The sequence below is a fragment of the Aotus nancymaae genome, unplaced genomic scaffold, assembly GCF_030222135.1.
Source record: "Aotus nancymaae isolate 86718 unplaced genomic scaffold, 86718_ANA_hifiasm-v0.15.2.pri h1tg000077l, whole genome shotgun sequence".
Classification (NCBI taxonomy): Eukaryota; Metazoa; Chordata; class Mammalia; order Primates; family Aotidae; genus Aotus; species Aotus nancymaae.
This window is the reverse complement of record NW_026988492.1, coordinates 15,250,369-15,276,398: the sequence shown is the minus strand read 5'-3', so window position 1 is coordinate 15,276,398 and position 26,030 is coordinate 15,250,369. Positions and strand designations below refer to the sequence as shown.

General features: G+C 35.3%; 1 protein-coding gene across 1 annotated transcript in view; it reads left to right on the top strand.

The window, feature by feature from the left end:
• The window catches only part of MALRD1 (MAM and LDL receptor class A domain containing 1), a 609,315-nt gene that overhangs the window by 199,919 nt on the left and 383,366 nt on the right, over window positions 1-26,030 (top strand). Inside the window, exons 20-21 of the mRNA XM_064368444.1 lie at window positions 10,476-10,652; window positions 13,816-13,978. Of these exons, the coding sequence (XP_064224514.1) occupies window positions 10,476-10,652; window positions 13,816-13,978 (340 nt within the window). The remainder of the gene's footprint in view (window positions 1-10,475; window positions 10,653-13,815; window positions 13,979-26,030) is intronic.

Here is a 26,030-nt window from a genome sequence, read left to right as displayed (position 1 = left end):
TAATATTTATACTAAATTCACAATACAGAATGCACACTAGTACTGTAAAGATAAGAGTAAATCACATAACTCTAAAGATAAATGTTATTAAAAATATAGAATCAATAATTTATTAATAGATATGCAAAATATAAAGAAATTCTTAATTTTAATCTAATCCATTAGGCAAAATTGATTACATTTCCAGGGACAGTAGGAACTTAGCCACGTTTCTATGGTTCCTTGCATAACTGTACAATGATGTTGTGTGTTGCCTGAGGAGATGATGGTAAGGAATGATGACAAAGTTAAAGAGATTTCCTTGAATCAGATCTTCAGATTAGATTAGGAATTGCTCCCAGACATTCATATTAAAAAGCATGTAGCTCAAAGGAAGTATTTGCTTTTCATTATTCTTTCTGTTCTTCTTTAGAAAAGCCAGAAGTATATTTTCTTCAAGCGAACACATATGGCAGGAATTTTCTTCCTTGCACCAAGGATTGTTGGTGAAATATCTAGTTTATTTAGAGAAATGAAATACTGATTATATGACAAAATACCGTCTGCAAATTGAAATAAAAATTAGGTGCTTTTTGTTGGATTTTTAAATTTCAGATTTTAGCATGCATATTAGAATTGTTAGTTACTGAAAGTATTAGTTATTAGAATGTAGATATATGAATATTCATGTTAATAATACTGAGGTATTATTAGGATTTTATTTTCCCCATGATAACTGTTACTAAAGCAGTGGCACATTGTACAACTGATGATGCCTTAAAATTGATAAAATATAATGACTATTTGTAGGACACTTAATGTAATTTTTATGATGTCCTCCCCCACCCCTTACACATTGAATATGTTTTGCTGTTGTTGTTGAACTGGGTTGAGTAGATTGTTGGCGTCCCCTCTCATTAGCCTCAGTGTCTCACCAGCTTTATTTACAAATGGTGTTAGTCTCTCTTTATTCTGCAGAGATGAATGTTTGTTTCCGTGTGAATCCAAAGGCAAGGGGAACAGTGTAAATACTGTTGGCTTGACTTTTAAGACATCACCTGCAGCTGTTCATCTTCTAATAGTGTACTGTTTGGCAAATTCATTATAATTACATGAAAGCACTGTGTTTTGAAATATGCCTTTCTTTTGTATTTTTCTAAAGGTGGTATAAACTGAGAAGAAAATACCAAATTATTGGAAATATTTGCAGTTTAATATAAGATGTCAAGGCAAAAATAAAGAAATTTGAGCCTTAGTATTTTCAATCTTAAATATTACGGTTTTAGCTTCTTTGGTGTGGTCTGCAAAGTGATTTAGCCTATACATAGGAAAGAAAAATTTGGCCAAAGTCTGTGATATGTTCAACTTAACAGTTTTATTGTGTTCCTATAAACTAAAATTGGAAACTTATTCACTTATTTTAAAGTTAAAACTTTCACATTGTTTTACGTTCTCTCTTAATTGAGAGAAATGCTAAATGTTAAACATGGAGAAGTTTGTCTGAATGGTTAGTGCAGCTTGGAAATTTTTGAGCTCCTACTTGAGTCATTTGCAGTCCCATTTAAATATAGTAGAATATCTGTAAAGATGGAAAATGTCATTGAATCCATGTTGTAAAACAAAAGTATTTTAAACATTGTTGATTTGCTACTGGAGACAGGAAAAAAATATCAGTGCATAATTTGTGGCAAACAGTTATAACACAGTTGTTAAAATCATATCCAAAGAGTACCTATGTTTTCAGAAAGCCTTTTCTCCTAGAAAGTAGATCTAACACAGACCCCTCAATACAATCATAACAAATGTTGTTCTTTTAGATTGTGAGTATAAATCTAAGTTATGGTACTAAGTGAAATAGAAAAAAATGTATGATGTTTCCCAAAAGCTAAAGCTATTTCAAAATTTTAAATTTTCTAAAGAGACTGTTTTAGCTTCAATATGCTCTTAGATTTTTATATTAAATATATTTCTTAACTTCAGAAGTCACAGGGAAAACATACACATGCTACCTAAAGATAGATATAAAGTGCAGTGATTCATATTAGTCAAGCACTTCATTCAGTGATAATATGTCTAAAGTTGGTAATAATTTATCAGGGACTAGGGATGTCAAAATATCTGTTTCATTTGCTTGATTATCAATGTGGGAATGGGTGTAGTGAGGGAAGTCTAGTATAAAACAAGTTGGAAAATCTATTATACCAAAGAGATTATATTAGTGCAGCCTAAAGTTTATTGTATTTGGTTGCAGTGAATTCACAGAGTGAGGAGTTAGATCACTGAGTCCATTCAGAGCCTGAAGCATCTATTTATGAAATCTTCTGCATAACAGAGGTACAGGTAGTTTGGTTCCCCTGTGGCTCAGGGATGTAAAAGAAGAGCAAATCAAACCAGACTAACCTCTACTTCTTAGTGCAAACATCAGTCATATGCATTTCATCTTTACAGTTTTTGTTTTATCTGCAAATCATTTAGTGTTCTTTGTGCAAAGAGACTTTAAACATATCATTGCTACCAACTTTAGCCTCATTCTAAGCAATTATAGGTCAACAAAACCCTATAAGCTTTGCAATGAGCTGAATATTTGCCCCACCCTGCAGTTCATATACTGAAACCTTAATTCCCAGTGAAATGGTGTTTGGAAGCGGGGCCTTTGAGAGGTAATTTGGATTAGATTAGGTCATGAGGATGGTGTTCTCATGATGGGATTAGTGTTCTTATAAAAAGAAGAAAAGACAGGAGAACTCTGTCTCTCTCTGTCTCTTTCTGTATACCGCATAGTCATTTCTAGCATCATCTGAGTTAAGAATGTGATACTTTAGAAAATACTCTTCTAAGTCTTTGCAAGGCTAAATGAGTTGACCTCATGTCCCTTAGAGGAAAGTGTAAACAATGTGTGAGGACCAGAGAGCCCGTCAAGAATCTTACATTTTGTCATGCCTCAGTCACACATGAAGTATTGGCCTGATCATGTTTCTGGATTTTGTTTTACTTCCACATCACAGAATCTCTGAAATCAGCTGCAACTCCATCTTCCTAGTTACAGCCACCACCAATTGCAAAGTTCAGCTCCAGAGGGAGAAACATTTTTCTAAATTAGCTCTCTTAGTGCTCTTTTCTTTAATGCAAGACATTGGACTTATTTGGTGTATCAAATTTCCTCATTCTGGTGGAGTAATAAATAAAGAAGTAATGAGAATAGGATTAAAAATTATAGACTCTTAGTTTTTCTTTCCTTTTTTTTTATTACTTAGAGTATTGTCCTTTTACTTGTCACTCTCTGAAACCGTTTTGAGATAAAATGAATTGTTTCTACTTTTCCTCATATGAACTAATCTTTCTCTTTTCCAAGTCATCCAACTCATGTCCAGGATTTCTCTCCAAGGATTATTTTTTAGTTAAGTTGAAATCAGCACTACAGATGCAGTTCAGACTGCTGTTTTTGCCGAGTGCAATGGCTCATGCCTATAATCCCAGCACTTTGGGAAGCCAAGGTGAGTTGATCACTTGGGGTCAGGAGTTCAAAACCAGCCAGGCCAACGTTGTGAAAACCCATCTCTGCCAAAAATACAAAAAATTAGATGGGCATGGTTGTGGGTGCCTGTAATCCCAGCTACTCAGGAGGCTGAGGCACGAGAATCTCTTGAACTGGGAGGCAGAAGTTGCAGTGAGCTGAGAACCTGCCACACTGCTCTCCAGCCTGGGTGACAGTGAGACTCTTTCTGACACACACACACACACACACACACACACACACACACACACAGACTAGACTACTGGTTTTAGTAATATGGAAGACCAGATAACCTAAACAATGTAATACTACTTATTCCTAAAAATGCCAAATATAATATTGATAAATAAAAGGTCATTAAATTTTTTTATATTTTATTTTGAAGGACACCATACAAAAAAGACATTTCACAGACTAGGAGAATGTATTTGTCATAAAGATAAATAATAGAGGATTAGAATAAATTATGTGGAATATAAACCTGTAAATTAATAAGAAAACAATAATTAATCCAATTGTAAAAAGATTGGGAGATATGGACCATCAGTTATAAGCTAGAGCAAAATACCAAAGTGGCCCCTTAAAAATATGTATTTTAAAATATTTTATTTTTTAAAATTTTATTTATTATAAGTTCTGGGATACATGTGCAGAATGTGTAGGTTTGTTACATAGGTATACATGTGCTATGGTGATTTGCTGCACCCATCAACCCCTCATCTAGTATGTAAGCCCTGCATGCATTAGGTAATTGTCCTAATGCTACCCTTGCTCTTGCCCTCCACCCCTCGACAGGCCCCAGTGTGCAATGTTCCCCTCGCTGTGTCCATGTGTTCTCATTGTTCAACTCCCATTTGTGAATAAGAACATGTGGTTTTTGGTTATCTGTTCCTGTGTTAGTTTGCTCAGAATGATGGTTTCCAGCTTCAGGTCCCTGCAAAGGATATGAACTCATTCTTTTTCATGGCTGCATAGTATTCTGTGGTGTATATGTGCCACATTTTCTTCATCCATTCTATCATTGATGGGCATTTGGGTTGGTTCCAAGTCTTTGCTATTGTAAATAGTGCTTCAGTAAACATACATGTTTATGTGTCTTTATAGTAGAATGATTTGTAATCCTTTGGGTATATATATACCCAGTAATGGGGTTCCTGGGTCAAATGGTATTTCTGGTTCTAGATCCTTGAGGAATTGCCACACTGTCTTCCACATGGTTAAACTAATTTACACTCCCACCAAAAATATTTCTTAATGTAAAAATTACATAATTTTTACAATCTCAACAATTTCCATAATTAGGAAAAAACAAATTAAAATGCCAAGTGCCAACAAGGATGTGGAGCAACAAGAATTAACATTCATTGCTGGTAGAAATACCAAATAATATAGCCACTTTTAAAAAGGTTTGACATTTTCTTCTAAAATTAAACATTGCTTTACCATGTGATCCAGCCATCACATGCTTTGGTATTTACCCCTATGAGTATATTCACACAAAAACCTACATATAGATAGATGTTTATAGGAGCTTTATTCACAATTGCTAAAACTTGGAAGCAACCAAGATGTCCTTCAGTACATAAATGAGTAATAAACTGGATCATATCCAGAGAATGGAATATTATTCAGTGCTAAAAGAATGACCTATCATGCTGAGATATGAAGGAAATTTACCTGTGTATTACTAAGCAAAAGAAGCCAATAAGAAAAGGCTACACACCCTATGATTCTGACAATATGACATTCTGGAAAAAAGAAAAACTATGGAGATAGTAAAAACATTAGTGTTTGCCATTGTTTAGGGGAGGGAGTAGGATGAATAGATGGAGGATTTCTACAGCAGTGAAACTATTCTGCATGATACTATAATTGCTAATCTAAGTGCTGACAGGAATAGGGTATCAGATTTGCAGTTGCTGAGAACAGAAAGATATGCCATTATCCAACAAGCATATGAAAAGATGCTCAACATGGCCAGTTAAGGAAAATGCAAATCAAAACCACAATAAGACATTATGTCATACCCATTAGAATGGCCATTTTCTAAATAATGGAAAAATAACGTTAGTGAGAATGCAGAGAAATCAAAACTCTTGTGCATTTTTGGTGGGACTGTAAAGTGGTTCAGCCATTATGGAAAGCATTCCTCAAAAAATTTAAAATAGAATTACCCTATGATGTAGCAATCCTATTTTCAGATGTATATCCAAAATAATTCAAAGCAGGATCTTGAGATATTTGCCTACCCTTGTTCGTTGCTACATTATTCACAGTAGCTAAGAGGTGGAAGAACCCAAATGTCTATTAACAGATGAATGCATAAGGAAAATGTGGTGTATAAATACAATGGAAATATTATGCAGCCTTAAGGAGGAAGGATCCCATCACATGCTGTAATAACCTAGCTTGTGTTAGCCTAACTGACTCCATCTTAGCTGTGAGCCTGACATGCTCCATCTTAGCTTCTCCCTCCCTGCCTCGGCCCCCTGAGGTGCATTACTGGGTCACGCTGCACTCAAAGCTTTGAACTGTTAAGAGTGGTTCACACTGTTCACAGTACCTGTAACCATTGTAACTGTATCCGGCTTGGCAAATCTACCTGCTATTGTGAATACCCTTCTTGGTAATTGATTGTATGGAAAGAGTTTGTGCTAGAGTGAAAGAACATGACATCCTGCTTTAATTAAACACAAACTCTCATTGAAACTTGGACAAAATATGTCCCTTTCCAGATGACATTTTTGATATAGGATATACAAATAAAAAGTTTATATACATCTTCTAATGCATTTTAATTATATATTTTCAGTAAAATTATGTAAGTAAATTATGCCCTGAAATGTCACAACAAATTTAGTGATCAAATTAGAAGATTTATTTATTTGTTTATTTGAGATGAAGTCTTGCTCTGTCACCTGGCTGGAGTGTAGTGGCATGATCTTTGCTCACTGCAACCTCAGCCTCCGGGGATCAAAACAATTCTCCTGCCTCAGTCTCATGAGTAGCTGAGACTACAGGCACACCACCACACCCAGCTAGTTTTTGTATTTTTAGTAGAGATGGGATTTTACCATGTTGGTGAGGCTGATCTCTTCACTTTGTAATCCACCCACTGTGGCCTCCCAAAGTTCTGGGATTACAAGTATGAACCACCATGCCTGGCCATTAGAAGATTATTTTTAAGACCTTATATTTAAACATTTTGAAAGGGTGATTTTCAAAGAAATTTCTTCCATATATTTGATTGAGACATATAAAATATCCATTAACCTGGCCATTGAATGTTTTGCAGTTCTCAGCAAATTCTCTTATAGTGATTTTTATAATCTCCTGATAGCTTTATTTGAAAATAATTTTTCTCCAAGGTTAGTGAATTTTTCTTTCTGATTCAGACTCCGTCCTTCAAGATCTTCAAAATCCTCAGCTTTCAAAAATGATAAAATAATTCTCTTTTAAAATTTTTTTGAAATTTTATTATAACATTGGATACATCAAATTTCTATGGAAGGTAATAACCTTCACTTCTAATTGCGTTCTTATTTTTGTTCAGTGACTTAGATTTGAGTATATCCAACTGGATATAGGATGAAGTTTCCAATCTGTTAGGATCTGCTTTTTTTTTTTTTGAGACGGAGTTTCGCTCGTTACCCAGGCTGGAGTGCAATGGCGCGATCTCGGCTCACCGCAACCTCCGCCTCCTGGGTTCAAGCAATTCTCCTGCCTTAGCCTCCTGAGTAGCTGGGATTACAGGCACGCGCCACCATGCCCAGCTAATTTTTTGTATTTTTTAGTAGAGACGGGGTTTCACCATATTGACCAGGATGGTCTCGATCTCTTGACCTCGTGATCCACCCGCCTCGGCCTTCCGAAGTGCTGGGATTACAGGCGTGAGCCACCGCGCCCGGCCTGGATCTGCTTTTTTTGTATTGTTGTCATTGTCTTTCTGTTTTAGGATAGAAAATATTTCTTTTTACATTTATTTTATTTTGACTGTTTTTTATTTTTAGTTTGGGATGAGGGATGTGGAGGTCGGGGTCTCACTCTGTCACCCAGACTGGAGTGTAGTGGTGTGATGTTGGCTCACTGCGGCCTCAACCTCCCAGCTCAAGTGATCCTGCCACGTCAGCCTCCCATGTGGCTGGGGTTACAGGTACAGGCCATTATGCACAGCTAATTTTTGTATTTTTTGTTTTTGTAGAGATTAGGTTTCGCCATATTGCCCAGGCTAGTCTCAAAATCCTGAGCTCAAGTGATCCACTTGCCTTAGCCTCTCAAAGTGATGGGATTACAGGTGTGAGCCAGCATGCCTGGGGAGAAAATATTTCTTATCCCTAAAAACTGACTCCTTCTCTTCTATATCTTATACATCTAATCTTGGGGAAGAACATGCTCATTTACTTAACAATCCATCAATCATTTCATACTCACCCCTATGGGATCAGAATACTATTTCCTTGGTCTTAGTCTCTCATGTAGACCGAGCTCTATCTGGTAGCCTAACGTTCCTGGTCTCTCTTTGTCTTCTTATTCCTTCCTAGAAGAAGGAAGAGCAACAATGGATTAGTGACTTTTCAAGAAGAACCTGAGTATGCTTACCTGGTCCCTCATCTCCTCTTTACATTTTATAGTTAACTCCCTAAGAAAATGGGAAATCTGGCCAACTCTTCCTTGCTATAGTTTCGCACAGGGAAGCCTGGAAGGCGTAGGTTATAACAGGGAGTCTTATTTCTGGGTTTCGAATTTTAGAAGAATACTTGTCTACAGATACAGGCAATTTTCTTCAGGATTAGCTATATCAATACCAAGTTGATATTTTGATCTACTGTCTAAATCTTAGTTCTTAATTGTCTCAACACTTGAGCTAAGAAATAAAGTACTAGTTACTGGACTTTCCCCAAATTCCCAACAGCATGCAAATCCCCAGTCCTCCAGACACTGGATGTTCAATATTGCTCAGATCTTTGCTCTTTCCTCTAAACCATCTCTGCTTTGGTTTATTAGTTGCCTGGATTAAAGAAAGTGCTTAACTGTTCTTTTTTTTTCTGGAGCAACCTACTATTCATACTTCACACTGATGCCAAAAAATATATCTTGAAGTAGAAATTTCGTATCTTGGTATTTCTCCACATTTTTGTGTGTTTATTTCAGACTCCTGAGTTGATTTCACCTGGCTCTTTGTGGTAACTGTCTACTCTCCAGTTCCATATCTAATGACTCAATCACTTGCATGCTTATCATACTGCAAGATACTCTCATGCCAAGCTCTCATAGTATTTAAAATTAAAAAAATATATTTCCATGCATTCACACAAGTTTTTTTTCTCATTGCCCATAAAGACCTTGTATTCTTTTTCACCTAGTCAGATGAGCTCATCATCCTTTGAAAGTCAGTTTAAACATCAGCTTGCCAAGATATCTTCTTTGACTCCCATCTGATATATGGTTTTCCTGTTTTCTTTCAGTAGGCTATAAAATCTTCCATTTCTTATTTTATTGATCCATCCATCCATCCATCCATCCATCCATTTATTCACTTGTCATTGTTAGCATACCTACCATATACCATGGTCTTTGAATTGTGCTAGGGAGGCAGGAGTGAAAGATGCCATTCTTGTTTCCATAGAGTTATAACTCTACCATAAATTTATCCCAAATAACTGTAATGAAAGATATATCTGCCCACCTTGTTCACTAGACTGTAAACTATTTAATGGCAAAGACGGCATATGTGGCTTGTGTTCTGTGCAGGAAACATGTGAAGGGAGAGGAAAAGGCACACACAGAATGCCTTGAAGGGTAAACAAGGTTTATCTCATGTGAATGGCAATATAGATGTAATAAGCAAATGATATAATAAGCAAATTAATATAATACGTAAATTGGTTTAAGAAGCAAATGATATAATAAGCAAATTGCAATGGGAAGGGGAGAAGGGAAAAGAGATATATATATATATATTTACACTCACCAGACTATGGAGGATTTACCACCAAACTGGGAAGCAACAGCCTGGGCTCCAGAGTTGGCCACTTGTCCATGCACAGACGAGGAGAGGTCTCATGGAGCTTCAGTGCAGTCTGGGACCCTTGCTCTTTTTGTAACGAGTTGTTTGGCATGAGGTCCAGTCACAAGAGCCCGTCATTACTGGACTCAAGGAATACAAAGAGGTCAACTTGGTTTTGTGATTGTCTATTGGTTTTCAATAACTAACATATAGGAATAGACTGAAATAGAGATTGCTCTGCAACAACAGTGGATGAACGCCTCAAGTGGCTCACACAACCCGTTCTGGGATTTGGTGACCATTGTTTGTGTCCATGTTAAATTGAGTTCAAATTTACTATTAAACTCTTCCTCCATAGTTTGGATTCTCTGCATCTACCATGTACATGGCACAGATATGTCATCAATACACATTTATTGAATACTAATAAATCAGTCAACATCTATAAATGTCTTCCATCCTCAGTAATTTCAGAATTTGTAATCTTGTACCAAATTTCTAGATGAAGATTTCTGGTTTGAATCTTTCCTGAAACCTTGAATTTTATATATGTGAAACAAAGATGAGGAGACGTTAGATTTATTGTAGCAGTGGAAGAACAAACGTTATTTACCTAGTAGGTTAGAAAGTTATTTAGATCTTTACAGTGGCTCTTAATTACAGAATCTGAAACTCCCTTGGTTCCTGCTGATTCTGTAAGTCCTGGCCTTGGGTCTCCCATTTATTTGGTCAGCTCTGAATAGCCTTTTCAGTAATTTGCATCTGTACCTTCATCATTTTTTATGATCAAAGATACTTAGTTATTTATTGTTACTAAAACAAAGAAACTCAATTTTATTTTAGCAGATCAGCAAATACTATCAAGTGTTCTGTATGATGTTAATTGTGAGGCATATTTAGAAAGCTTCCTTGTGTAAAATCTTTAAAGAAGTAGAAAGCCTGCTAAATGATGCCCACATATTGTTTGTTATCAAGGTAATTTGCCAGTGGACCTCCCAACTCCACCAGAAACTTCAGTTCCTGTAACATTACCTCCACACAACTGCACAGACAATGAGTTTGTCTGCAGGTCTGATGGTCACTGCATCGAAAAAATGCAGAAGTGTGATTTTAAATATGACTGCCCTGACAAATCAGATGAAGCATCCTGTGGTAGGTGGATTCTTAAATTTTGTTTAAATATTACTACAAAATAGATAAGAAAATGCAAGAGTCATCTCTATGTAAGCACAGCCTAGTATCATAGTTAGATATTTTCAACATGAGTTAGAGCAACTTCTTAATGTAACAGTTACTCATATAGAAAATTGTAATAGGAGAGTCAGAATGCATTTTCTACCAGGCCCAATAACAGGTAAGTGTCTTTAGATTAATGTTTTGGATCCAAAACTGTCATTTTCCCAAACTTTACTTGACTCTGGGAGTAGCATTTAGTAGCTCTTTCCATCCATTCCCTTTGATCTCTACTCCTCACACTATAAAGTAGGGAATGTTTAGGGAGGAAGCTTTACAGTACTGTCAAATTAATTAATTCATTCAAATTTTGCCATTGCCAAAATGCACATATAACATTAGGACTATTAAAATATGCAGAATTCATGAGAAAATCTATCTTAATGCAAATGGGACCTTTATCCCTTGTGTCCTGGTTTTCACCTGCCAATTCAATGGTACCTGCCAATTCAATGGCTTTTCCTAAATGGATCAAAGGCAAGTTATTTAACTTAAAAGTGGACTTCTCAGTCAAAGATACAATCTGAGAGGAGAAAAATTAATTTGTGTCTGAATGAGCAAAACACAAGATCAGAAGGGGCAAATACTTTGTAATATCGTTCCTTTCCCAGCTCTTTATGGAATAACCTGTGAATTGACTGTACCATCATACTTCTCAAGTGCCTTGATAATATTAAGGGCTCAGAACAGACAGATAACTCAGAGAGAATAGTGAAACTCTTGTTTTATGTCAACCTTGTGAAGAAATTCTACGATTTAAGAAATAGAGTGAGGTTCATACTTATTCTTTTAACCCAGAAAAAAAAAGTTTCTTAATGTACAAATATACCACTAATAAACTATCTAATCTAGACTTAAAAAAAACCTCATAAAATCAAAGCTGACTCACTTTATGCGTAAGATGAGACAGTAATTAACTCAAGCTAGCCAGGGGTTTATATCATGCATCACAGATGGAAAATAATACAGTGGAAGGTGTGGTGATCTTCAGACTTGCTCATGGGAAGGCATTCGAATCCCCTTATGATCTTATATAAGTTGTAGTGTTTGTAAGAGTTTACATAAAACCTAATTAATGACACATAATGAGTACCTTTAGGGAATACTGAATTTCCTCTAAGTTCAACTTTGTCATTTTAGTAATGTCATTTATGATTAGATGGGAAGTTTTGATAAATTATTTAAATGTTCTGAATGAATGTCTACTATTAAGTTATTTTTAATCAAAGAGTTTTTACAATTTTGAAAAAATATACATGATTCATTACCATTTTATTTATGAATAAACTGAGAACTTTTCTCCTTCACTTTTTAGTAAGATAAAATATGACAAATCTGCTTGTAAACTATACAAGTTTTCTAATTGATTTTTAAATTTTTGATAAAAACACATCACATGGCCACAAGCAGTGGCTCATGCCTATAATCCCAGTACTTTTGGAGGCCAAGGTGGGCATATCACTTGAGTCCAGGAGTTCGAGACCAGCCTGGCCAACATGGCGAAACCCTGTCTCTACCAAAAAAAAATACACAAAATAGCCAGATGTGTCTGTAATCCCAGCTCCTTAGGAGTCTGAGGCAGGAGAATTGCTTAAGCCTGGGAGCAAGAGCTGAGATCGTGCCACTGCACCCTGGCCTGGGTGACAGAGTGAAACCCTGTCTCAAAAAATAAAATGATAAAGAACACATAACATGAGATCTACCCTGTCAACAAAATGTTGAATGTACAATACATTATGATTGACCCTAGTGCAATGTTGTCAGTCAGATCCCTAGTATATCAGATCCCTAGAATGTATTAATCTTGTTTGATACTGTATATTTTCCAATAGTTCTTCTAAAAGTCTATAATTTATATCTTTTAAATGATATGAAGAACAGGGATATATTAGATCCTAAATCCCTTCACAAGATAAACATAGTTATATAATCTATATTAATGTCAGAGATTAACTAATACACCTGAATGTTATGATTAAAAACACTTTTTTAGGCCTGGCACTGTGACTCATGCCTGTAATCCCAGTGCTTTGAGAGGCCAAGGTGGGCAGATCACCTGAGGTCAGGAGTTCAAGACCAGCCTGGCCAACCTGGTGAAACCCCATCTCTACCCAAAATACAAAAATTAGCTGGGCATGGTGGTGGGTGCCTGAATTCCAGCTACTCAGGAGACTGAGGTAGGGGAATCTCTTGAACCTGGGAGTTGGAGGTTGCAGCGAGCTGAGATCACGCCACTGCACTCCAGCCTGGGCGACAAGAGCGAAACTCCATCTCAAAAAAATAAATAAAATTGGATGTTTTCTTTTCAGATTTTATATTAACTGATATCTCATATACCCAAGTTACTAAATGGTCATAGTGGTATGCTGCCACTTTTAATGCCATTTAAAAGCTAGAGTGCACGCCAGGTTTTCTATAGTATACACAAGAACTTCATTGAATTGAATATTTCTTTTTTATTCAGCAGTGGAAGATTTTAGACAGACACATGAACACGTTCAGAGAGAGAATTCAGAGAACAGTTTTACACGTAACCTGTACATTTTAAAAAATCACTGGACCTTTAATTTCCCGTGATATTAGAATAAAATTTTTATGAGAGTCTGTAAAACTTGCTAGGAGACAGGTCCAATATAAAAGTTATTGGAAATCTCATTGCTTAAACTATAGTTGGGAATTTGTGATAACCCCTTCAGAGACTGGGAAAAGGAGAACAGACTGGTCAAAACTTGGAGATCATGCAAGCAATGTAATTGTTAAGTTCAAAGAAACTGGCAGTGTTTAATGGAGATGCTTAAATTGCTGCTTTAGAAGTTAATTAAAATCTCACCTCTTCATGAAGCCAGATTATTAGTATATGCATTTTTCCTATATTTTCTTTCTGTAAATATTGGACTAGAATAAACCTAGATTTCTTTGAAACTCTTCCAGTGATTTTGCAAACCATTTGCCTAATTATTTCAATAATGTTTAAAAGTTACATTATAGTTAAATAAAAAGAGGAAGCAAGTGCTGATTAAGATTGTGAAGATAGTAATTGTGACTTATTAGCTCCCCTTTTCTTTGTTCTACCCTGTCCAAGTTATGGATGTGTGCAGCTTTGAGAAAGGAAGCCTGTGTAAATGGTATCAACCTACCGCAATACATTTAATTCAAGATTCAAACACATTCAGGTGGGGACTTGGGAATGGGATGAGCATTCATCATGGGGAAGAAAACCACAGGCCATCGGTGGATCATACAAAGTAAGTGACCACGTATTTTGAACATGTCTCTTGGGAAATATGTATTAAGTGCCTTCCAAATTTCTGTCCCCACCACCTTATCCTAGGCCAATGCTATCGTAAAGACGAATTTTAAGTTGAAAAGGCTGAGTGTTTTCTTTCATACAAAATGGAAAATGTGTCAATTAAAAAAGCAATGAATGCTCTCATGAATCTCATAGAAACCAGAGAAGAGTATGAATAAGTGAACAGCATAATTTAATATTATCACTCTTCTAAAAGCCCTGTTTAGATGTTGTTTTAAAAATGATCTTTGCATTTCCTCCTTCCCAAACCTCTCTTCTCCTTCTTTTTTCCGTCTCTCCGCCACCTCCTCCTCCCATTTCATCTTCTTCAGCCTCCCTTTCTTTCCCTTCTCCTTTCCTTCTTTCTACTTTTTCTCACTCTGATGTGTGTTTGTTATACATGTATGAACACAGGTAAATGTGCAGATTTTCAACATCAGTGAAAAGATTTTTCCACTTTTCATAAATCATGACATTAAATATTCATCATTATTTGCATTTCACTGTAAGTACTTTCAACAATTTACTAATCTGTTCTCAACTAGTGGATTTTCCAGTGAATTTCATATTATCTCAATGTTATAAAATTGCTTCAAAGAAGAAATACAGTGGCTACTGTGTGAAAACCCTTTTGTAGGCACTAGAAATAAAGGAGTGAATGAAACAGATGATGCTTGCTCTCGTTAGGGAGACAGGCAGTAAGTCAGTAAATAGAAAGTGTTGCAGATAGTGTAAACTGCTACACAGCAGAATGGAAACAAGGAAAGGGTTTATTAGTGATGGAGGGATTCATTCTGAATGGAACACAAAGGGAAAGGTCCTGAGCCAGGACCATGCCAGCATGGCTGGGGTGGGATAAGAAGAGCAAGCTACACAACAAATGTAATTTTTTCTTTATTGTATTGACTATTAAGGCTTTTGTCCATTTTTAATTTTTTTCACTTTTGTGAAATGCGTGAATATTTTATAGTGTTGTAAGCATGTTTATGTATTTTATATACCAGCTTTTCTGTTGTTTACCACTTTGCTCTTTATGTATCCTATGTAACAACTTAATTTTTATCACAGTGACTGCATGCATCAAGTCTAAAAGCCTCAAAGAGACAGCTGTTATTCCTTCAGTAACGTCAGTCCAATTACCTGGAGATACCCTATTATGTCCTAAGATCATATAATTACTCCTCTATACTTTTCTCACTTTTATTAGGGACTGGTTGTAGGTGTTAGTCCATATTTATAAAAGACTATATAGTCATTTCTTGATTCAAAAGCTTTAGACTTCCTCTTTTGACATCCTCTTATGAGGAATGGAACTCTGTTCCTCTCCCTAAATTCCTATTTCTCTCCCTCCCATCATTCCAACTGTGTATATTTATACACAGTTCTGTTTAGGTTTTTAGCTTAGCAATATTCTGATTCTTTTTAATTTCTGAGCTAGATATTGCATGACTGTTTACTTTGTTTATGATATTTTTATGTGAAAATTAATAAGCTTCTCACCTTTTATTTTCCTTAGATGTTTCATGAACTTAATGATCTTTTTCCCAATATCAATTGGAATATCAGTTTGCATTCCCCAAAACCAAGTAGGGGAAATGACTGGTATTTAGTAATGGTGCTATGATTTTTTATTTTTCATATAAAAATTATATAAATTTAAAAATTATACCATGTTGTTTTGTGTAACTGCGCTCTGTGATGTTGAGGTGAAGGCAAAAACAATGCATTTCTCTGAAATTACTTCCATCATTAAGTCGACACATAAGTGTGTATAGTTATATAGTTACTCAGCCTGTTTTTTATTAGGACTTGTTTATAGGTAGCAGAATGTAAGACATAGGTGGAAATATTAATTTTACCTTGGAAGAAGGGATATTCCTTGCTGTATAACAAGCAGAGAGAAAGAATGTATTGGTACTGACTCAGATGGATTTATGAATTGAAAAAATTAAAGCAACATGACATACAAAATAATGATAATTATACTTTCCAATATTAATGTGCCCATCTTTCAAGTATTAAAGTACCCATTTTTCAAGTACTCATCTCTTTTTATTTAATTTAATTTTTTTTTTGAGACATCTCATTCTGCTACCCAGGCTGGAGTGCAGTGGCTCAATCTCAGCTTACTCCCACCTCTAGTTTTAATTTTTGTGGATACATGGTAGGTGTACATATTTATGGGCTACATAAGGTGTTTTGATACATGCATGCAATATATAATAATCACATCATGGAGAATGGGGTACCCATCCCCTCAAGCATTCATTCTTTGAGTTACAATCCAGTTACTCTCTTTATTTTAAAAGGTACTGTTAAGTTATTATTGACGATAGTAACCCTGTTGTGCTATCAAATAGGTCCTATTCGTTCTATTTTTTTGTAACCGTTAATTATCCCCACTTCCCTCTCAGCCCCCTGCTACTCTTCCCCGCACAAGTATTCATCCTTTTCTGGCTTCTTTTTCATGTGTCGTTTTCTTTACCTTTTCTTTACATTTTTTCTTGTTCGTTTGCTCCTCACATTTACATGGTAATAATTATTTTAAGTAGGGATTTTGTGGCTTCCTTTTGTTCTTTGTTATCATTTATTTTGATATCTTCTCTTTTTCTGAGGTTCGGTAACTAATAACTTTCCCGTTTCGTAGACCACAGTTCCACTGAGTGCCCAAGTCCTATGACATCCCATCTTTCTTGCTCTCATTCTCATAATTCCAGAGAAATGTTATTGCAGACACTCTTATGTTAAAGAATCTTTTAAAAATCTTTATGCCTTTTACATCCGTCTCCACAGTTAAAAACTTCATAATCCCCAGACTCTGTAGTTGGTACTTCAAAGAAAACTAGTGGTGTCTCTGCTGCTCTGTCTGGGACCTCCTTCTGTAGATGCGCCTTATACCCAAGAGATGCGCAGTATCTTTAGCATCCATTTATTTTCTTTAGTCTGATTTTCCTCCCTCCCTGCTTTTGGAACTCTCTTTTGTCATTGTTTTTGTCGTATTAAGATGGTGCCAGCTTTTTATATAATATTTTGTTTTGAGTTTTTAAAAATTTTTGATTTAAAAAGATTTTACTTTTTTCCCTTGGGCTGCTTCTCACTCAAAAAAAAAAAAAAAAAAGAAAAAAGAAAAGCAAAGGACACTTACAGAAAGCTTTTGTGGCTGATATCAATAAATGGCATCTCATGAATAAGCTATATGTCCATTAAGAAAAAGTGGACTAGAATTTCACACATAAGTGGTAAAGGTGGAAGTAGCAATGTGCCAAAGTACTGTAAGGCAGTAATTTGTTTGTATTTCCTCCCACCCTACCACCTCCAATAGACTGAAAATTTCCCGAGGAATCCCAGGAGCTGTGATTTCCCAATTTGTTGCATTATTTTCAGGTGTCTGGTGCATAATAGGGCTCAATAATTATTTGTTGAGTGAGTTGGTTGCTAATTAGCATCAAGTATTTGGTGTTTTTGTTATAGGCTGCAGAACATAAAATTAAATTTTAAATAGAAATATAATATTTAATAATAGAAATAAATAGATATATAATATTTAATTAAAAATTAAATTTTAAATAGTCATATAATATTTAACATATGGACTGTACATGACAGTAAATCATGGAGACGAGAACAGCCCCTAAACTTCTATGTTCTCTCATTTTCCTCTTCTTTTCTCTCTAGGCTCTTTCCTCAACCTAGGAAGGCTTGGTATTTTTTCTTTTATTAAAAAAATAGTTCTTATGCATCAGATATCCTATGTATAGCTTATAGTAAGATTCTAAGCTCAGTTTTCCAAATTTTGTTGTTTATATTTGAAGGGAAACTTTTCTAATTTTAAAATGGCTTTTCCCTCTCAGGCGTCTTGTTACAGAAATTTAAAGCCAGGTTCTTAAGGATATTGTTTTGGAAATATTCTCAACATTAGTTTTAAAAATTGAAAGGCTTTGCGTCAGTTCTTTCTTCTCTCTTGCTCTGATCCCAGCTCTCTTGGAGACAAAGATTGCTTCTGGCGCAGTAAAGTAAGGATTATTTATAAGCAAGTATAAGAGAAAAAAAAACCCATAATAATGTATTTGAAAATATTCTCTTGCTTTATACACTTAACAAAGCAATAAAAAATCTAGGAAAGCCACAGTAGGGTACGAATATGTAGAGAAATTTTAATTGTGTAGTTGAGTCTTAGGCAAGGTCTTAAAATGGATATTTTTATCCTGAAAATGACATGACTACTTGATATTCTCTTTTTGCATCCACAATTTAATAGACTATCCTTGGCACATCTGACATGAACTCTGTAATATAAAGTTAAGACTGCATCTTTATTTTCTATTTGTTTGTGGGAGAGTAACACCATTCCATGCAGGAAGTTTATTTATTTTTACATGAATTAGAAAAAGTCATCTCTTCTTGTAGACCTAGGCATTTTCAGCACAGAGTTCAGTGAGTGGATTCTCCCTTTATCCTGCTCAGCAGGGCTCAACTGAGGTCACCTGGTGTGATATTTCTAGGATTATAATCAACATATATGGTAATATTGCTCTCAACTATAATGCAATGGAAAGATAAAGTAAAAATTCATTCAATGTCCATATCATCAGTTGCAATTTACATGTTTTTTTTTTTTTGAGATTGGAGTTGAATTAGGTTTCTATTTTCTTTAAATTACGTAGGGAAGGAGAATATTTAGTAGAAAAGTATTTTTCTTAGGATTTTGAGGAAAGAACTATAATCTAGTATTTAAAAAAAGCATAAGCAGAAGCAAAATGAGTTTGTACCCATTCATGCTCCAACAACTATTGAGGCAGTTGACAAAATCATGAGTCCTTCCCAGCTGAGAAATTTTAAAAAAAATTATTATTTGTTTATTTAATCAAGACACTTGGGTCACCTAGAATCTGAGCCTTATAGTTCACATTTAAATCTGCTTAGAATATATTTGGAAGGCTTGTGTAATGATTCCTCTCAGTTTGTAATTTTATATGATCTCAGAATTCTGTACTCTGACCTGCACAATTAGTTTAATTGGTCTAGTCTCTTAGCCCAGGCAGTGTTTCTGGAGAATGTAAACTGGCTCATAGCCAATCACCATAAAATTTATGATCATTTTTATCTCATAAGAAAAGCCTTTATTTGACCCAATTTATTCATTTTTATTGCTGGAAGCCAAAGAGAGCAAAGTTTTAAGTCCTCAGTCCTCAAATACATTTTATTTCACTAAATGCCAGTCTATTGGTTAAATAATGTTTAATATTAAGATTTTTCAGGAGTATAAAATTATCTCCTCAATATAAATAATGTTCTTCACACTTCATGTGAAATGATGTCTAGTAGAATACCTATGTGTATACTAGGTCAGTCGTTTCTAACTATGCTCATACAACTCTTGGAGGAAATTCTCAAAATGAAGATAAAGGATCACTGAAAGTTCATATGTAAATTTGCTTATACATTTTTAAATGCAGATTCTAAATCCTTGGATCAGAATTCCTGAAAATGAGGCCAGGCGCAGTCACTCACACCTGTAATCCCATTGAGTGGGGAAAGTTGGGTGGATCACTTAAGCCCAGGAAATTGAGGTGGTAGTATGCTATGATGACACCATTGTACTCCAGCCTGGGTGACAGAGTGCCACTTTATCTCTAAAAAATAAAAAAAAAAATCAAGGTATAGAGTTGAGAATTTGTATTTTTAATGTATTTCCTAGGTGATTCTAGAATCTCATGGTTAGGGGCTTTCAAGGCAAGAAGTGGGGAAGGTATTGCTGAAAGAAAAAGGGGCTTTCTCACCTAATTCCAATTTTGATCAGAGAAGATTCATTTTTCTCTAAATCTAATAAGTAATTTTTTAAAAGACAAAATGTTTCAGAAGAAAGAAAAAATGCTCTAAGGTCCTTCCATTTAAAAAACAAAATAAAATTTGTGGGCTGGGTAAGGTGGCTCACACCTGTAATCCCAGCATTTTGGGAGGCTGAGGTGGATGGATCACCTGATGTCCAGAGTTCAAGACCAGCCTGGCCAACTTGGTGCAACCGTGACTCTACTAAAAATGCAAAAAATTAGTTGGATGTAATCCCAGTTACTCGGAAGGCTAAGTCAGGAGAATAGCTAGAACCTGGGAGGCAGAGGTTCCAGTGAGCCAAGATGGTGCCACTACACTCCAGCCTGGGCGGCAGAGTTAGACTCTGTCTGAAAAATAAAACATACCCAGTAATGGGATTGCTGGATCAAATGGAATTTATAAAATAAAATAATCAAATTTGTGTGTCATAAAGGAACTATTATAATTGTAAAATAATTTTGAGGGAAAACTCTAAGTCAGCTTTAAAAACATGTCATTTCAAGGTACCCTTTGGCTTGCTTCATTTATTGTACAATACACAATGCTTTTTCTCAATTGTTTTTGCATACATGATCAGTGATCTCTTCTGTCTAATGAAAATGACCTTTGTCTTTCTGTTGGATCAAAACAAAAACACAGGTACCAATCTCATGATTACCTGGAGGTGATGGATATTTTTAAATGTTGTGGATTTCCTTAAAATATTAGGACTTGCTTATAGGTGGTCAAGAAAGTATTTGAATATGCACAATCTTGAAAAGTAGAAGTACCCAGATTTTCTTTTAAAATGTCATAACACTGATCATTATCTTTCAGTTAGAAATGAGTTATGGCCCCCACTGCTGCTCATACACCTACATTCCTACGTATATTATATATTTGTGCAGACTTGATGTCATAATAAACGAAAAGCCACATAAGTAATGCAAACTATGTCCGTATGACATTAACCCTGTGTATCCTTCTGTATCTAGTAATGGATATGAATGTGAATAAAAGCTTCAGTAAAGAGAAAATATTATGTTGTTTTCTGTAATGATAATAATTTTCAAAGCTTTAGTCCCTTAGACTGTAAATACCAGAATTATTGCCTTCTCTGGTAAGAAGATAATCCAATATTTTTTAGGCCAGTTTAGAAGCCTTAACATTCTCCCAGCATAATTTCTAACAGATCAAGATTTTAAAATCTAAAATAATGGTTAAATACCAGTCCTTAGAAACAGTTCGACTGCAATAAAAAGTGGTGCAAACAGCTGAAATTTAAATTAACTGTGGTCATTTTCTTTTTCTTTGCATTTTTTTTTTTTTCGGCCAAGACACCAAGAGCAAGTATGTAGTTATTTTGTTTTAACTGTTTTGATACTTGTTGTCAAGTAGCATTCTGGCAGTACTGCCATAGGACTGAACATTAAGCATAATTATCTCTCTAAACATGCAAAACAATGCCTTTATTTTAGATTGTCCTTGAGATAAGGACCTGTTATTTGCATTTTCATATACATCAGTAATTCGTTGTGCCTAAGCAAATTAAACCACTTTAATTTTGATTTTATTCAGAGGTATTTTAGATGGATAATCTTTTTAAATTAACTTGAAAAAAATGAGATCATGTCTTTTGTGGGAACATGGATGGAGCTGAAAACCATCATATTTAGCAAACTGTAATGCAGGAACAGAAAACCAAATACCACGTGTTCTCACTTATAAGTGGGAACTGAATGATAAGAACTCTTGGACACAAAGAGGGCAACAAGAGACACTGTGACCTGCTTGAGGGCAGAGGGTGGGAGGAGGAAGAGAATCAGAAAAAAATAACTTGGGTATCAGAGTTACTACCTGGGTGATGAAATAATCTCTACAAGAAACCCCATGACGTGAGTTTTACCTATGTGATAAACCTGCACACGTACCCCTGAACCTAAATGTTTAAAAAAAATTAACTGCAGTCACTTGACATACATGAGATTTAAGAAAACTTTATGCTGAAAATATGCAAATCATATCTAAAATGATAGAGAGAGTGGTGAGGTAGCATACTTGCTATACAAAGTAAAGGTTTAAGGAGATAGTCATAAAAATGTATAGAAGTTTATGTTACCAAAACTCACAGATTTTTTGACCAACAATAATTTTTATATCATGGTTACAATTACACTCAAAAATTAAAAATTCATTTTCATGATATAATCTTAAAATACGGTTTTTCTTTAACCACATTACAAAGAAATCATTATACTTACATTCTAACTCCTGTGAAGAATTGTTGTAATTGCCCCAAAAATTTTAGGAAAAACATGTTCCCGAAACCAAGTAAAGGTAAATTAGACTTAATTCCCTATAATAAGCCAAGAACTTGAAAAAATGAACATTCCATATGAAATATGAATCATTTTTATGACATCAGTATGATCTTGTGACATAGTGATTTACGCAGACATATCAATTACTCAAATCAAACATCTTTTTGCTTAAAAGATTCATACATTGCATTGTCTAGGCATACCATTTATCCTTAACATCAGGCATGTATTTCCTGAGCCCCTGCTCTGTGAGAAGAGAAGACTTTAGGCATGGAACCATATATATAAGTAAATGTGTAAAACTCAGTAGAAAGTGTTACTTACTGAAAGAGTGGTCCACTGAGGTAACCACCTGTCTGTCAGGTCTTTGTGCTTGGTTGTATGTCTGTCTTTAATGATACCCAAGCCATTCTGTATCTTTGGAGTTTGTTGGCTAATACAAGTTAACTAAAATAATACTATGGGTAAAGATCATATACTGATAAGAATTTCTTAGCGTTTCTATTGCTACAAAAAAATTTTATTTTAGGGAAATGTTTAGGTATAGATAAAAAAGACAATGACATTAACCATAATCCTACTACCATGATATAATCATTATGCATATATGCATATATATTTTTAATAAATATGCATTTAATTGACCACACTGTTTTTGACTATGCTTTTAATTTTGTTTGCAATGTATAATCAACTACTTACCAATATTTATAGTGGGCCAGTAGTATTCCATTAAGTGAATTTACCAAAATTCACTAATTGAAGTCATCACTGTTACTAGTTGCTTTTGGTGATAAACAATTTTAATCAGTCTTTATGGAAAAATGGATAGTTTTGCCACATCTCACATCATATACTGAAAGGAAAATAAAACCATACATAGAATTTTGTGTTAACCATTATTCATTATTGTTTAAGATGTTAGGTAAGTCTTAATTATTCCTCAAAAATTCACCACCTTTGCAAGCAGTTCATCATGGTGTCTGTTTTTCTATGTGCTTGCCAACACTGAGTATATAAAGATTTTTTCATATTTTCTAATTTGACAGGTTAAAATAGTATCCAATTTTATGGATTTTTTTATTTCTTTGGTACTAATGAACCTCACTGCTTTTTATGCCTTGTCCAAGTGTATTTTGCATGTGTGTGTGTTTTCTGTTTGTGCCGTTGGCTTGGTTTGAAGTGTGCAATGTTCATTTTTTCATCATTGATTTGCAAGACATTTTAAAGCATCAATGTGTTTTTTGTCTGTTATGTATGTTGCAAAAAACTTTTTCCAATTTTTTATTGACCTTTTTTTACTGTTTATCATATTTTATGTTTTAAAATTCTTAGTTTGTATATAGTTATGTCTGCCAATCTTATTCTTTATGGTTTATATTTTATTGTGCCTAGAAAGACATTCTCTGCTCCAAATTTATACACAATTCATCTGTTTTTTCTACTTTAGTAGTTTTGGTGTTTTGCAATTATATCTTTAATTCTTCTGGCAATTTATTTTGTTGACTGTTATGGGAAAAGAATCTCTTTGTCATAATTATTAGCCAGTTGCTTTGACATTTTTAATACATGCAGTCTTGCTTCACTAAGTATCCTTTGCCATTGAGAGACCTGTAGTTCTAGGTGCTGGACTCTCTGTCTTGATCCCGGAGTTTTTCCATGGCTAGCATGTCTTTTTAAGTGTACTGAGTAGCATCAGTCCAAGATAAAGTCCTGCCATGTGGAGCCAGACATCCACATGATGCTTTTATGTTGCTTGGCCCATCAGACCACACATGTGCTTGTGATTGCTTACCCAGCGGGGAATCCTATGACTAGTAATCTAACCTGCCTCACTAGCCTGCTGCTACATGGGCACCACTCTCTTCTAGGACAACCAATGATACCCATCTTGCAGGATTCTCCCTGCCACAAGTTCAAGGATGAAATCCTTTCAGTATGTGGAAACTGAAGGAACCTGACCTAAGTATTTAGGATTACTTTCAGCCTAAGACTTCTTTGATGGTTCTACTCTGACTTGGTCCCTTATTTTAGGAGAGCATTCCCAGCCTCTGGGCATCCCATTTGGTTTAGGTTTACATTGTTTGATACCACTATCCAGACTGCTGGACAGACTTGGAAGTAATGACCTTGAACCTCAAATTCCTACTCAAGTGGATTCTGATTTGTGAACAAGTGGTTTTGCCTGTAGGTGGCAGGGGAGAGCAGGATTTCAGTGCCTGTATTAGTTTCTTGCAGCTGCTGTGACAAATTTTCACAAACCTGATGCTGTTAAACAATAGAATTTTTTTTCCTAGTCCTAGAGGCATAAAGTCTGAAATTAGTTATTGCTGGGACGAAATCAAAATGTCGGCAGGGCTATGCCTTGCATAGGCTCTAAGGGAGACTGTTTTGTGGCTCTTCCAGCTTCTGGTGGCTCTTCCAGCTTGTGGTGGCTGCTAGCATTCCTGGATTGGTGGCTTTGTCATTCTCCTGCCTCCTTGTTCACATTGCTCCTTCCTCTTCTCCCCACATTAAATGCCCCCTGCCTCTCTTGTTATCACACTTGTGATTGCATTTAGAGTCTATCCAGATAATCCAGGATAATGGCCCATCTCAAAACTGTTAACTTTATCACAGTTGAATAGGCTTGCCATATAAGGCAAAATTTATGGGTTGCAAGGATTAGAACTGACAGTTTTGTGATCTGTGATTTAGCCTATTATAGTGCCCAAGTTCTGGAATCAGAAAACACAAGGTCTAAATCCCAGATCCAGCATTTATTAGTTGTGTGGACTTAGGTGACGATGTAAACTCTGTGCTTTAGTTTATTCATCTGGAAAATTGACATAAAAGTACATATTTAATACGGTTATTGTCAGCCATAAGTAAGAAAATGCAAGCAAAATAAGGATCAAATTACAAGTCTTATAATACCATGTGAAATGTTGCTTACTATGTTGTGATATAAGATTGAAAAAATACATTGGATCAAATTGCAGAGCCTTAAACACTATACTAAGAAGATTAATAGAGGCTTTGGTGGGGGTGGCCCTGGAGGAGCCATTGCAGAATTTGTAATACAAATAAGTCAGAAGATAATAGAGGTTTATTAAATATTTATTGTGATATTTGTATATAGACAGGTTGGAGAAAGAAAAAGGCTGGAAGTTAGAAAATAAATTGAAATTGTTGAACAGGTTTTATTGGCATAAACTAGATAGAAACTGTATTTTTGCAAAGGGAGGATCTTACACATTTGCCCTAGACCACAAGCTCCAGGAAGGTAGAAACAAGGCTCTTTGGTTCACCATTGTAGCCCTAGCACCTAGCAGCGTGCATTCTACCTGTGCTGTATTCTCAAGCACATCAGAATTGCCTGGATATTTGTTAAAACACAGGCATTTTGGGCTCACCCCAGAGTTTCTGATTTAGTAGGTCTGGGATGCACCTTGAGAATTTACATTTTAAACAACTTCCCAGGTGATGCTGATGCTACTGTTGTGAGAACCTTACTTTGAGGACCACTTACTCAAGATCTGGTTCTTGAAATTGACAGCACATTGGAATTACTTGGAGGCAGTGTTGGAAGATACTGATACCCAGGCCCTGTTTCATTTAGTGAAATCAGAATCTTGATGGTAGACCTGGTTTTATTTTGCAAAGCATTGCAAAGGTGGGCAGCCAACTCTTGGGAAATGGCTATCTATACCAGGCAGATAACTTTAAACACAGTTCCAGCAATATTTCATGCTCCAAAAAATGGTTTTTTCATAACTTTTTCACCTTTATCGCCTTTTTGGGTATGCACCCACATGACTGTATTTTGTTACACTTTTTCCCCAAATGTAACTAGTTTACATTTCTAGTTTTTGTTTGTTTTTCTGACAGTTTCTT